We start from the raw sequence: 12243 nt of genomic DNA, 5'->3' as shown, positions 1-12243 counted from the left end.
ATCAAACAGCTGGTAAGATCTTTGCCATACCAGGATTAGTTTTTTTTAGCTCTTTTTCTGCTTCTTCTATAGAAGTAAAAATGTAGAGCTTGCCTTGAATATCCACTTGTAGTTTGGCAGGATACAAAAGGCTGTATCTGATCTCCGTAAGCGCTGTTTAATATTGTAAAATGCAGAACATTTAACAGCTGTTGAAGGTGAGAAATCAGAGAAAATACGAATGTGGTTATTTTCAAACATAATCTCATGTTTCTGTCTGATGAGTAAATTTATATGTAATTTAAATTGTAATTTTTCAAAATACACTATGAGAGTCCTAGGTTTAGAGGTATTTGATCCACGTATGCGGTAAGCTGCTGCTATCTCAGTGTCTGATTTGAAGTCCTCTCAAATTATTTTAGAGAATAGTTCAGCTACGAATTTCACTGGGTTTGGACTTTCACGATTCTTCTGCATCCATCTTCCAGTGCAGCTAGTCTATCTCCGAATGCTTTGCAGAATGTGCAGCCGTTGCTTTTCTGTCAGCAGTAGATGCCAGTTGTTCAGCTGTTTCAATACGCGTCATGAACGTTTGCTTAACATCTTCCAACTGAGCGCCAAGTGCTCTAAGTTTATTCTCAAACTTAGATGCATTTTCCTTAATTTGTTTAATAATTTTTTCTAGCATACCTTTAAAGTTTGCCTCATAGCAATTATTTAAACGTTTTTCTTGGTCATTAATATCCTGAAGCAGCTTCTTGTTTTTCTTGTGAATGTCCTTTATTTCCTTCCCTATATCATTTATTTCTTTCTTTATATCTTTCTTTAAGTCATTCTTAAGCTCCTTTATGTCTTGAGCAGTGACCATTGTGGCAATCATTACCTTCAGCTCGGACAGATCGTTTCAGTCTTCTCCACTCTCTGCTGATGAAGTGGCAAGCCCAGTTGGAGTCGATGTTTCTGGGTCACGAGGAGTAGTTGACAAAGTGGAAGGTAAGGCCTTCAATGAATCTTTTGGAATCGACGTGCTATCCTGGCCAGATTCGCTTGTACAATCTTTCCCACTTTCGCTCTCAACTGGAGACAATGTAGCAGCGACAGGTCCCAAGAAATCTGTGCTTTCGCCTAACAGTTCCAAGTCAGTCTCTGAAAGGCCATACCTTGAGCTTGGACTTGATGCCTGTCTAGGCGTGGGTGAAGCTTTAGCTGTCTTTTCCGTTCCTTTCTGAACCCTTTTTCTGCCAGTCATATTTATATATGCTTGTATATACTGTAATTGAGCCTCCTCGGGTTGAGTAAATGCAGGATACCTCGGGATGATAAAAAAAGAGAGAAAAATAACACCACTGCTAACGAAGATTCCACTTCAGACATCCATGTCCCATAACGGATGAAACCAACAGAGAACCTTCTAAATGATGGGGAATGGTAGGTCTGCAGCAAGAACCTGTGGCCAAAGGTTTCTATAGCAAATGCTCAAGTCAGCATGGATCAAAATTCCTAAGTAATGTTGGATCCTATCCAGTTGTACCTAACAAAGTGACCACCGTGTGTATAAAAATACAGTATACTGCATGTAGTCAAAGTTGTGAAACAAGTTGAGAGCATGTGATAATCAACTGGAATGCTTCAGAGTTTCTACTACTATCTTTGTGCATGTGACGAAGCTTGGCCCTAACAGACTATTCCAGGGAGCTGCTTTTACTCCTAGTTTCCAGTATGTTAACTTGAGGCTATGTTCACATTACTATGTTTTTTGTTTTTGCTTTTGTTTTGTTTGCATTTTTAAGAGAAAATTATTTCTGTCCACACCACCACTTGTGAAAGAATCACTAAAATGACTGAAAATACAGGTGGTATTCACCTACAATGGGCATGGGTGCATTAGCACAAAAATTCTTCAAGGGGTAGCGACCAGTAAATTATTTGTTTTCTGCTGTTGTATGAAGTATTCAAATGATAAAATGCAGTTTAGATAGATATAGGTAAGCAACACAATAATTTGCCATAGAAAACAACTAATGTCTGTGTTTTCAAATGAAAATGTAGTAATGTAGACATAGCCTAAGAGAACATAATCCCTACTCTGTCAAATGCAATCATCCCTTCTTGACTTTATGTGGACTTGTATGGTAGGCAATCTATTTAAAGACTTTCCAGTTCATATTTAGTGTGAGAAGCGTGTTTGCTGTTTTAAATGGTAGTTGCCTTTCTTTAATAAGAAAACTACAGACCACATATCAGGTTTCATTAATGAACTCCATAGTCTTTGCTTATTGTGTATCTCTCACTGGTCACCATGTACAGTAAATAAGGAGTTTCTCTTACGTCCATTCTCACAAGAACATATGTAGCTAATATTTTATGCATATTTAGTTATAACAGCAAGAGTTTTTACTGACCACTGTTACGTGGTGTGATCACGGAAAGTACATTAATAGTGTTTTCATCTCCTTCTACTAAATAAAAGAGAATGTGTATGTGTGGTCTTTGGTAACAAAAACTTGTAACCAATAGAGTGGGATTGAATCCATGCCTGGTAATTACACACACTTCACAAGTCTCTGTTTTTGTGTGTTGTTTTCCTGCTTTCCCAGTTTCCTCAAAAACATTTATTTAAATAGCACATTTTCATACATGTAAGTATATTAAAGTGCTTAATAGTAGACAGATAGAGATGACTATAAAGAAAGAAAACTAGAAATAAAAAAAACTTCTGACTTGACAGTTCCAGTCACAGTGCGGCGGTATGCAAACGTATCACTGTTGATGATAAAGGAGCCCCCGTAGTATTTCTTGACACACTTCTGCTCAATGATTCGTTGGCTGAAAGTTCTCAGTATTAGTGTTTCAGAGGGAGGATGTGCAGAATTGTTCATAATGGCACTTAGTTTTGTCTTCATTCTCCCCTTTGCTGCTACTTCCAGGGAGTGCAGAGTGCGTCCCATAACTGAGCCTGCCCTTTTTATTAGCTTGAATTATCTTGAACATAAGGTCCAATAGAACTAAAACTGAAATATTATTTGTATTAGCATTGAGTCTTAAGCTTTAACCTAAGCTGTTTGTGCACTGTGATTTGATCTAAGACCTGATGGAAACTTACCCAGAATATAATTTTACTCAAGTGATCATGTAAATGTCAAAAGAACTATTTTTTCTAGAGTCTTGTCAAAAAAAAAAAAAATACAGATCATGTTCTTCTTATGAACTGTTTAACTACTTCAGTTTTTAAGTTATATGGGAAAATGTCAGAATCCGATAAATTGTTAACCCTGTCGAGTACACTACGAATCAGAGACTTCTTTAAAAAACCTTTAAGGATGAGCCTACTTATGTTTCCTATGGTATTATACATATGTTTGATCTTTTTTATTTTTTTAGTTTTCCAGGGCTGCAATGTTGGTGAAGGCCCTCAGTTTTGCATTACAAGTGTAGATCTTACTGTTCACATGGAGGGATCTATAGAGTACAGTAAGACTGATTGTTTTTAACATTAGAAAATAAAAAGACAGCCACAGCTCTACAACTGACTGGCTTCTTACTGCAAACAGGTCTTCTCCTCCTTGGCATTCAATACAACCAGAATAGGCTCAAGATCCTTGCAGTCCTAAAATGGGAAAAAGCAGGTTCAAGAGATGGATGATTTTACCGCCACCAAATGTAAGAATCCTTTCCAGAGTTTTGGTTGAACTGCAGTTGCAGCTGGTTTTGTCTTGAACTGTTTTAGTCGGACAGTGTCACAATTGTACATTACAATAAATCTATTTTGGGTTTTTAATTTTTTTTTTTTACATTTGAAAATCCATTTAAGAGGTTTTTCACCATCTAAATTTGATTTTGCAAAGTTTATTTTTATTTTATTCTCACTGTATACGGCAGCTTGTATGGGCAAAGTGGTCACTCTGAGACTAGGTATCTGAACCAACAATCGGAAGCTTTGCTGGTTTGAATCCTACAAATGTCAGAAGTAATGCCATTTTGTTGAGCCCTTGAACAAGGCCCTTAACCTGCAATTGCTCCATCCTGGGTATGATGTTAACCTGCATCCAGCCCTGCAAGTAGGTCCTCCAACTTACAAGGAAAACTCGGTGGAGGGGGGCAGGATTGGCACTCCAGCCACTGTAAAAATCCTCACACTGTTCCATTCCATTCAAACTAGTGTGTTGCTGAGGCGTCACATGTTGCACGGCTATACTCAGGTCCTAATTTGGGATCCTGAGGTGGTTCGTCGTGTGGTGGATGCAGCAATGTGCTGTATCAGTGCATTCTCCCAAACTCTTTCCTCTCCTGCTGTATGAAACACAGGAATTGCATCACATAACCATCGCCATCACTGGACATGATGCAATAACATTAGCGGTAGTTACTTCCTTCATACAAAGTAGGCCTAGCATTAAGTTCCATTCGTTTTTTTTGAAAATTATTTTTTGATTTTGACATCTGATTCTCATCCTTTTGCTTTGGTTGCCTGGTTCTATAGTCATTCTGGTTGTGATCGTATCTGTTTTTCACCTTGAGTCAGGATCATGTCCTCTTCTGGTCCTTTTTTCATTTGCAGTAATCCTTGGAGACAAAGTCTCATTACGGATAAGATGTACAAAATGCATAGATAGCCAAGATTGGGGCAAATCATGACAACAAGCAACTTATCTTGCCTTTTCAACAGTCAGTGTGCCAGCTTGTGCTTGATGTGTAACAGCAGTTACAGGTAGCAGTGATCACAGAGGGAAGTAAGGTTGATGTGAAGTGGCGTTTCCTGCTTAGTGAAGGAGACAACACTAAAGTGGTTGAGTTGGAATAACTGAACATTCACTGCTTAGCCAGGCACCAAAGCATCAATGGACCAGCAAGACTGAGGATCCCAGTGCTTCTTAATCAAGTACCATTCTAGAAGCCCATAGCTTGCACCCTTGACTCAGTGCTTCTCAATGAAGAGACTTACACACAAGGATACCCAGCCTCCAAGATAGTCCCTGGTTGCTGAATGTCCATTATTACTGCTAGATTGAATGCAGCCTGATTTTTTGGTCAACATATATGTTCTCTTCAGTGTGCTTCTCTGCTTAGGCCTGCTGATGAGGCTTCATTAATCGCAGTATAATTTCTGAGTGTTGTGAAGCAAAGTTGAGAGTAAGATATACAGTATAGAACATAAAGAATATGCAGCAACTCAATAAGGAATGTAATAAAAACATTACAGGAATGAAACTTGGTGCAAGTCACGCTTTCATACACACCTTACTGATGAAGACCCTCCTCTGCTGTCTAACATCTAAAGTATGTATTGAGTCATGTGGAATATTTGCCATCTGACTGATTTTCTACATCATTATATATTTTTGCATAGAATACAGTTAGATATTTAATCAAACTCTAACCCTAATTAAAACAACCTCCTAAATTCTTATTTAATTTATTAATGAGTTAAGCCTTTTGCAATACTCTATGGTCCTTTCAGATGAATAACTGGTTACAAAACCTGCAGCCATTTATTCCTTTTTTGTTGCTTTTTGTCGGGTCAGAGGAGGAATTTTGGCAAACTCCTTCTTGTACAGCTTTTAGTATTTTACTGTAATTCAGTGACATTTGTAAGTTTTCAGGTAGAAATTCATTGTTACATAGACTGCTACAACATTTCAGCTGAGACTATTGCTGAGCTTTCGATTACATCATTTTGATTTATAGCAAATAACTATAAGGCATGTTTATAAATAAATGGCAAGACATAAATCTAGCACACAATTTCATTGAATAATTTTTGCCAAGACTTAATTTATGTATGAATTACAGGTACAGGACACAGAGGACTGTGTTTGCATGAATGGATTAATTAGCATACTGCACTTTACTATTTTCTTTTAAAAGAAAATTTGAAAAGGAGGCAGGTTAGTAATTAAGGTTAAACGTACCCCCATCACTTTATCACTTTTCATTTTGCAGACTGCTCTCACTTACTTAACTCTCTAAAATGTCACACTTTGCAGTGTTGAAGCTTCTTCTGTGACACTATATTTCACTCTTTGTTGCAGACGCTCTTCCCGGTCTTCTTCCAAAGTCTGTTAATAATGTTTTATTTGGTCATAGTCATGGGTCTGTTCATTTAAGAATGTACTTGTTTGTGCTGTAAATATCATTGTGATGGTGTACTGTATACATTTAAAAAGCCATCCATCCATTAATAACCAAACTTGTTTAAAAGAGTCTATAGTCATGAAGGTTGGCAACATTGGGAGCTAGTCCATCAACACAGCATTTCTGGAAATTTTTCAGACCAAGGACCATTTTGTCAAAGCTAAAGATATGGAGGACCATCAATGGCTGATTGTCACTTATTGTCATAAACTTTGTGGATTACAATTATCACATTATTTTATTCTGCATGTACTCATGTGAAAAATACTGCAAAAACCCAAGGTGCAAAGCACAAGAGTTTTTGAACAAACTCAAATACTGAGTTAGTAGGCCTGCACAGGGCTGGTTATTAGAAGGCGTCTCCTAAATTTAGATGCCTTCCCAGTGTTACACCCTTAGAAAGGGTGCTAAGAAAGAAAACAAACAAAAAAAAAAAAACAGCACAAGCAGAACTATGTTAAACTTGTATTTCTCAGTCTCTTCCTATGTTGCAAGCTAATTCATGTACCATGCTCGCTTGGGGTACAAGATCGGAGCGGGAAGAAGTAGTGAAGTAAAAGAATTTATCATGTGCTAGAAAGTCAGACAGGGTGCTCTTTAGAGCCATTTCATGTGACCTCATGGACCACCTGGTACATGCTCAAGGACCACCAGAGGTCCATGGATCACGCCTTGACACCATACTGCATCACAGAGGCACAGGCATGCACGCAATCAGCTTCACAGTCAGGGTCAGCTTAGACTTGTAGATCAGACTGATGCCCTTCTTTTGGATGTGGGAGGAAATTGGGAGACAAAAACAGAGAAAATGTACAAACTCCACACACCATGTCCATGGCTGGGGTTCAAACCAAGGACCCTGGGGCTGTGAGGCATTAGCCACTCACATTTAAAGGCTGAATAATTTGTATCAATTATACTCACACATGTAGCTTTTTACATCTTGTAAACTGTGTGTCTTTGTTCATCATTTAAAACAATCTAGAGTAACAAGAACACATACAATAAGTTCTAATAATTATTACTTTATTAACAGGGATTGTGCTCCATTGATAAATGTTTGAAACAATACATTCCTAGGATTTGGACAGCGGCACACTTCACAGCCACTTAACTATTATGAAGTTCTTCTGCAATCTCTCCAGGCAATTTGGCACCATTAAGTCCTGATGTAATACATGTATTCCAGGCTACACAAATCATTTCACTGACACTTTCTCCACTTCAGGTATCACAAATTCAGGTACTTGACCCAAGCAGATAATTATTCTCCAAATTCACCATTTCCATAAAAAAAACATTTCCACGAGTATTAGTAAAGGTGTTTTCTTTTTTCTTATCAGCGCTATCCTTACAAGCTTACTTCTAGTTTAAATCCACATTCACCTTTTATTTGTGTTTGGTGCTACTTAGGACTAATTACAGATGCCTTTCGATTCTTTCAACGTATCCGTAATGAGACCCTGTAATGATATTATTTAGTATTTCGTTCACAATTTCTAGCTATTCGTGTCGTTTAGGACGCTTTTGCTAACAAAGACACACATCTTCCAGGCGCTCCTAAAACGTGATTTTTTTATGTGGTGACGTAAGCAGGAATTTAGATTTTTTTTCACATTGACGTGGTGTTCGGGGTTTCTGCTGCCGTTTACCCTTTCTTTTCCAATAGACCAATTTCTGGCCAATCCATTATATATTTATGCCATACGGGTTTTCCATAAGGATGGACGAACTATTGAATACTAAGCATTTTCACCGTGAGGGACGAATAAAAGACAGCATATCGACAGGAGGATATGCTTACGATGAAGATTTGGAGATGCAGGTATCTGACAGGGCAGTCGAACTTTATATTTAGAACAAAGCCCCCTGCTCCTGCGGTAGATGACCCTGTCTGCCTTTGATGCCAGTCGCTGTTTCATCTGTGTCGTGTTTGATACGAAAAGTGTACTAGCGCAGAAAACTGTACTTTTTGCCTGCAAAGACGCGCTTGTGCCAACACTTCATTTCATCCGAATTTCCTTGTTTTCGCTCAATGCTCTTTTTTCTTGTTCAACCCACCCCGTGTACGTCATAGCGCTGAAGCGACCCTCGCCCTCCACATACCCTTAAAATGTCGAACGCGATACAATGGTGGTTGCTTTTTTCTGCCCTCCTTCTTCTGAACACCCCCCTTCCTACGCACAAGCTCTCAGATGCCAAGCAAAATTTCCTTCCTTCCCTCCCCTTCCCCTCCTTTCTCCTTCTTCATTTCTCCTAATTTGCGCCGCGATCCCCTCCCCACCACCCACCTCCCACCTCCCATGTTCTCCGACGCTCGGCTCGGCGCAGGGGATGCTGGTAGTATCTCTGTCTTCAGACAGATGCTTAGGTTACGGCAGAACATTGAACCAATTTTACAATTGCATGCAATTGGGAAACTGAGGTTTCAGTCGCTAGGCATATTTACTCTGCCATTTTTATGGATATGACAAGCACTGCTTTCGTCACATTTAAATGCTTTTAAGATTTTTTCATCACCTTTTCACTAAGAATGGAACACACCTGGATCGTCCAAAACTGAACTCGGCTTTAACACTGCGGTTCAGATTGGAGACGGAGCCAGAAAGGTTCTTTTGTGTGCTTCACTCAAAGAGGAATCTGTTTTCCCCATCATCTCTCTGTGTCACTGGATTTATTCTCGATTCACTGTGGCAGACCGTCTGCGCGGTTCGTCTGTGGCTCGTCCATGCTGGAGGCATCTTTTCCCAGACGGAATAAAAACTGCTTTCGGTTGGTGACCTTGGTCGTTTTCTGGTCCTTTTTGCGGTGTTTTATTGAATATCACTGACGAATCTCCATGGCTGAATCTGATGGTGTAACAAACTGTGTAATCCAGCGAGGAAGATCTCAGAGTGACCCGAACATCCTGACCGAGTCCAGTTTAGATCACGCACAGAGCACAGGTAAGATTCGCATTGTCTAACTGTTCATTTTCTCTGCGTGCCGGTTTGTTTTCAAACAGCTTACATTAAAGCGCTCAGTGCTTGACTGGATAAGGCGCCAGGTAATGAACGTATCCTGTTTCAGTAAAATTAAATAACCATGTAAACATCACTATCTGCACACTCTGCGAAATGAGTGGTTCTACGGAAGCGTGGATGCATGCCGAAGCAGCTGGCTTTGTCTGTAAGGTAACGCTGCACGCAGGAGCGGCACAGAGCTCGGCTGTTCTGCAGCCAGCCTTCTCACATGATAATTCTGTTGACATGCTGACTATTACAGGGATATCCCGGAATCTCTCTTTCTTTAGAACATAATTAAAAAGAAAATCAGTATATAGGGCACAGAACTGTTTTTTCCACTACCACTTAACATTTCTTACACAGCCTATCATACAACCACACATTTAAATACGTACATATTCGTGTGGTTATTATAATAAATGTATAAATCTGGTTCCATCTAACAGAAAGCTCCGTTGTCACTCTATCAACAGTGTTAAACTGATGCTTGTGAGTAGTTTGGGATTAATTTGTACTCCATTTGTTTTAGAATATATGAGTTAATCAAAACTCAATGATCTGTATTAAAACATTCAGAATTGATATATGTATACTTTTTAACTACTTTTAAACAGCATAAAGTTTATTAAACACAAAGACTGAAGCTCATATAGCTTCTCAGAATAATTTGATTTTATTATTGTGGTGCTGCAGTGAACAGAGTCTATCTCTCTGCATCATTCTTTATCTAATAAAAATGTTTTAAGAAGAGATACCCTAGTCATGCTTTTATTTTATGATGCCATCACTTCGGTAGCAGGTGGCACAGTGACACAATGGATAAGCACTATTGCTTCATGGATCCAATACCATGGTTTTAAATTCTATGCAGTTGATGTCTGTATGGAGTTTGCACATTCTCCTAATGTCAGTGTCAATTTTCCTCTGGAAAATTCTAGTTTTCCACACATTACCTAAAGTTGCGTTTGTGTGGAGTTTGCATATTCTCCTGATATCAGTGTGGATTTTCCTCTTGGTACTCTGGTTCTTCACAATTCGCCAAACATGTGTCTGTGTTGTCTGTGTGACATTTGCATGCTCTCCTAATACTATTGTGGAGTTTCCTCCAGGTGCTCTGGTTTTCCACACATTCCCTAAACAGGTGTCTGTGTTTCCTGAGTGAAATTTGCATATTCTCCTGATATCAGTGTGCATTTTCCTCTGGGAGCTCTGGTTCTCCACATATTACAAATGTGTGTGTGTTTTAAGTTATTTGGCAATTTCAATTTGAGCCTATATGAGTGTTAGTGTAGTTGTGTGCCATGACGGGGTCATATGATGGGCTGACACATATTCCAGGACTCTTTCTCACTTTGCCACCAGCGCTGTGGTGCTCTATGACTCGAAATTGGACAAAAATGTTTTCTAAATGTTATGTGTGTTACTTCATAATATTTCACATTACTAGTTCCAGTCTCAAGTCATTGAGATAATTTAAACCAGTATTCACCAACAATTTTTGCTTGTTCAACAAATAAGAGATTCAAGAAGCAGTTACATGAATTATCATGTCTTAAGTTATTATTTATTTATTTATTTATTGGTTTGTTTATGTGTTATTATTCTTTTTACAACATGTGTATCCACACTTTGAAGTATATTAATTGGGGATTTCTTCCAATAACATTCTAGAAATGTGAGATCAGTTTCATTCTTTGTGATCTGTGAAATAATAAAATAATAGTGATGGAGATGTTTCTAGTTTCATTCATTTGTTTAATTGTACAAAAAAACAACAGCAATGCACCAAGAGGATCTCCCTTGTTCTATGCACTTTAATATTCTCATTTGCTCAACAGAGCTTCTGCCCCAGTATATAAAGGTTATTTACCATGCCGTGTGGGAAGTTAACACAGTTATTAGAACATAAGACCGGGGAGTGTTAGTGTTGCAGTTATCACTGAGTTTTCAATACCCCTGTCTTGAAGGAACCAGGTGGCCTCACAGAATTTAACAGTTTTGACGAAAACTGTACCACTCCTCACAAATTTTAGAACAGGATCAAACATCCATCCATCCATTTTCTAAACCCACTTTATCCTGAGCTGGATGATGGAGAAGCTGGAGCCTATCTCAGCAAGCATAGAGCACAAGGCAGGAACAATCCCTGGACAAACATTTGTGCAAAAATTTCAGGGATAATAAGAAAAGTCAAAAATACAACTAGCATCAAATGGTATGTGTTTATGACTGCAAAAAACCTGCAAACATTTAACAAATGCAGTATGTTTAAACTGAATGGAGCAAAAAAAGTCAGTTAATTGAATATTTAAGTGATTTAGGTTAGGCTGCCATGTGCCATGTGTTCTGTTTTACATCAAGAGAGAAATGATCATTTTAATCCCTTCTAATAAAGTTCTGCTTATCTTTCAAATAGTGCCTTTCCTATCTATCTATCTATCTATCTATCTATCTATCTATCTATCTATCTATCTATCTATCTATCTATCTATCTATCTATCTATCTATCTATCTATCTATCTATCTATCTATCTATCTATCTATCTATCTATAGTGCAGCTACATTTTGTGACTGTACACAAATGCACTATGTAGCTCATTGTTCGAATAACCCGTCCAGCCTGTAAGATTGCACACAATAGGCCGGCATTGCTCTCGCTGACAGATTGGTCTCAGTGAGTAATGCTTATCAATCCATAATTACTCAATATGGTGTGGGGGTAGGGGGTCGCATTACCTTGTGTTGTTAAGAGCTCAATTTGGTTATGCAAATGTTGTTCCTGTTTTTATCCACATATCCAACTGTTTGTATCTGTACACATCCCTGAAAGCAAAGTCAGAGGAGATTAACCATTGAACTGAATTTATTGATGATATAAATACAAGTCATGATAATTCTTAACACACAATTTCTTGTAATTTTCAAAGCCTGCACACATATGAGACATTACAAATAAAGAAAGAACTCTGCAGGATCCACATTGTCTTAAAAGAGTTTTGAACACGTTTGTCTAACGCATCTTAAATCACTTTTCTGCCGCTGCTCTAAAATTAATATCAAGATGATTTAAACAGTATATATTTAGAAATGTAATATTCTGTTATAAACTCATGCAACTGATTGGAG

General features: G+C 38.3%; 1 protein-coding gene and 1 long non-coding RNA gene across 2 annotated transcripts in view; one reads left to right on the top strand and one right to left on the bottom strand.

The window, feature by feature from the left end:
• The window catches only part of LOC127529407 (uncharacterized), a 266837-nt gene that overhangs the window by 110388 nt on the left and 144206 nt on the right, over positions 1–12243 (bottom strand). The gene's annotated exons all lie outside the window — the stretch shown is intronic.
• The window catches only part of LOC114658425 (phosphatase and actin regulator 3-like), a 212000-nt gene continuing 208219 nt past the window's right edge, over positions 8463–12243 (top strand). The window contains exon 1 of the mRNA XM_051932833.1: positions 8463–9056. Within this exon, the coding sequence (XP_051788793.1) occupies positions 8951–9056 (106 nt within the window). The 5' untranslated portion in view covers positions 8463–8950. The remainder of the gene's footprint in view (positions 9057–12243) is intronic.

Source organism: Erpetoichthys calabaricus, chromosome 10 (assembly GCF_900747795.2).
Source record: "Erpetoichthys calabaricus chromosome 10, fErpCal1.3, whole genome shotgun sequence".
In the NCBI taxonomy this organism is placed as follows: Eukaryota; Metazoa; Chordata; class Cladistia; order Polypteriformes; family Polypteridae; genus Erpetoichthys; species Erpetoichthys calabaricus.
This window is presented reverse-complemented; position numbering and strand designations above follow the sequence as displayed.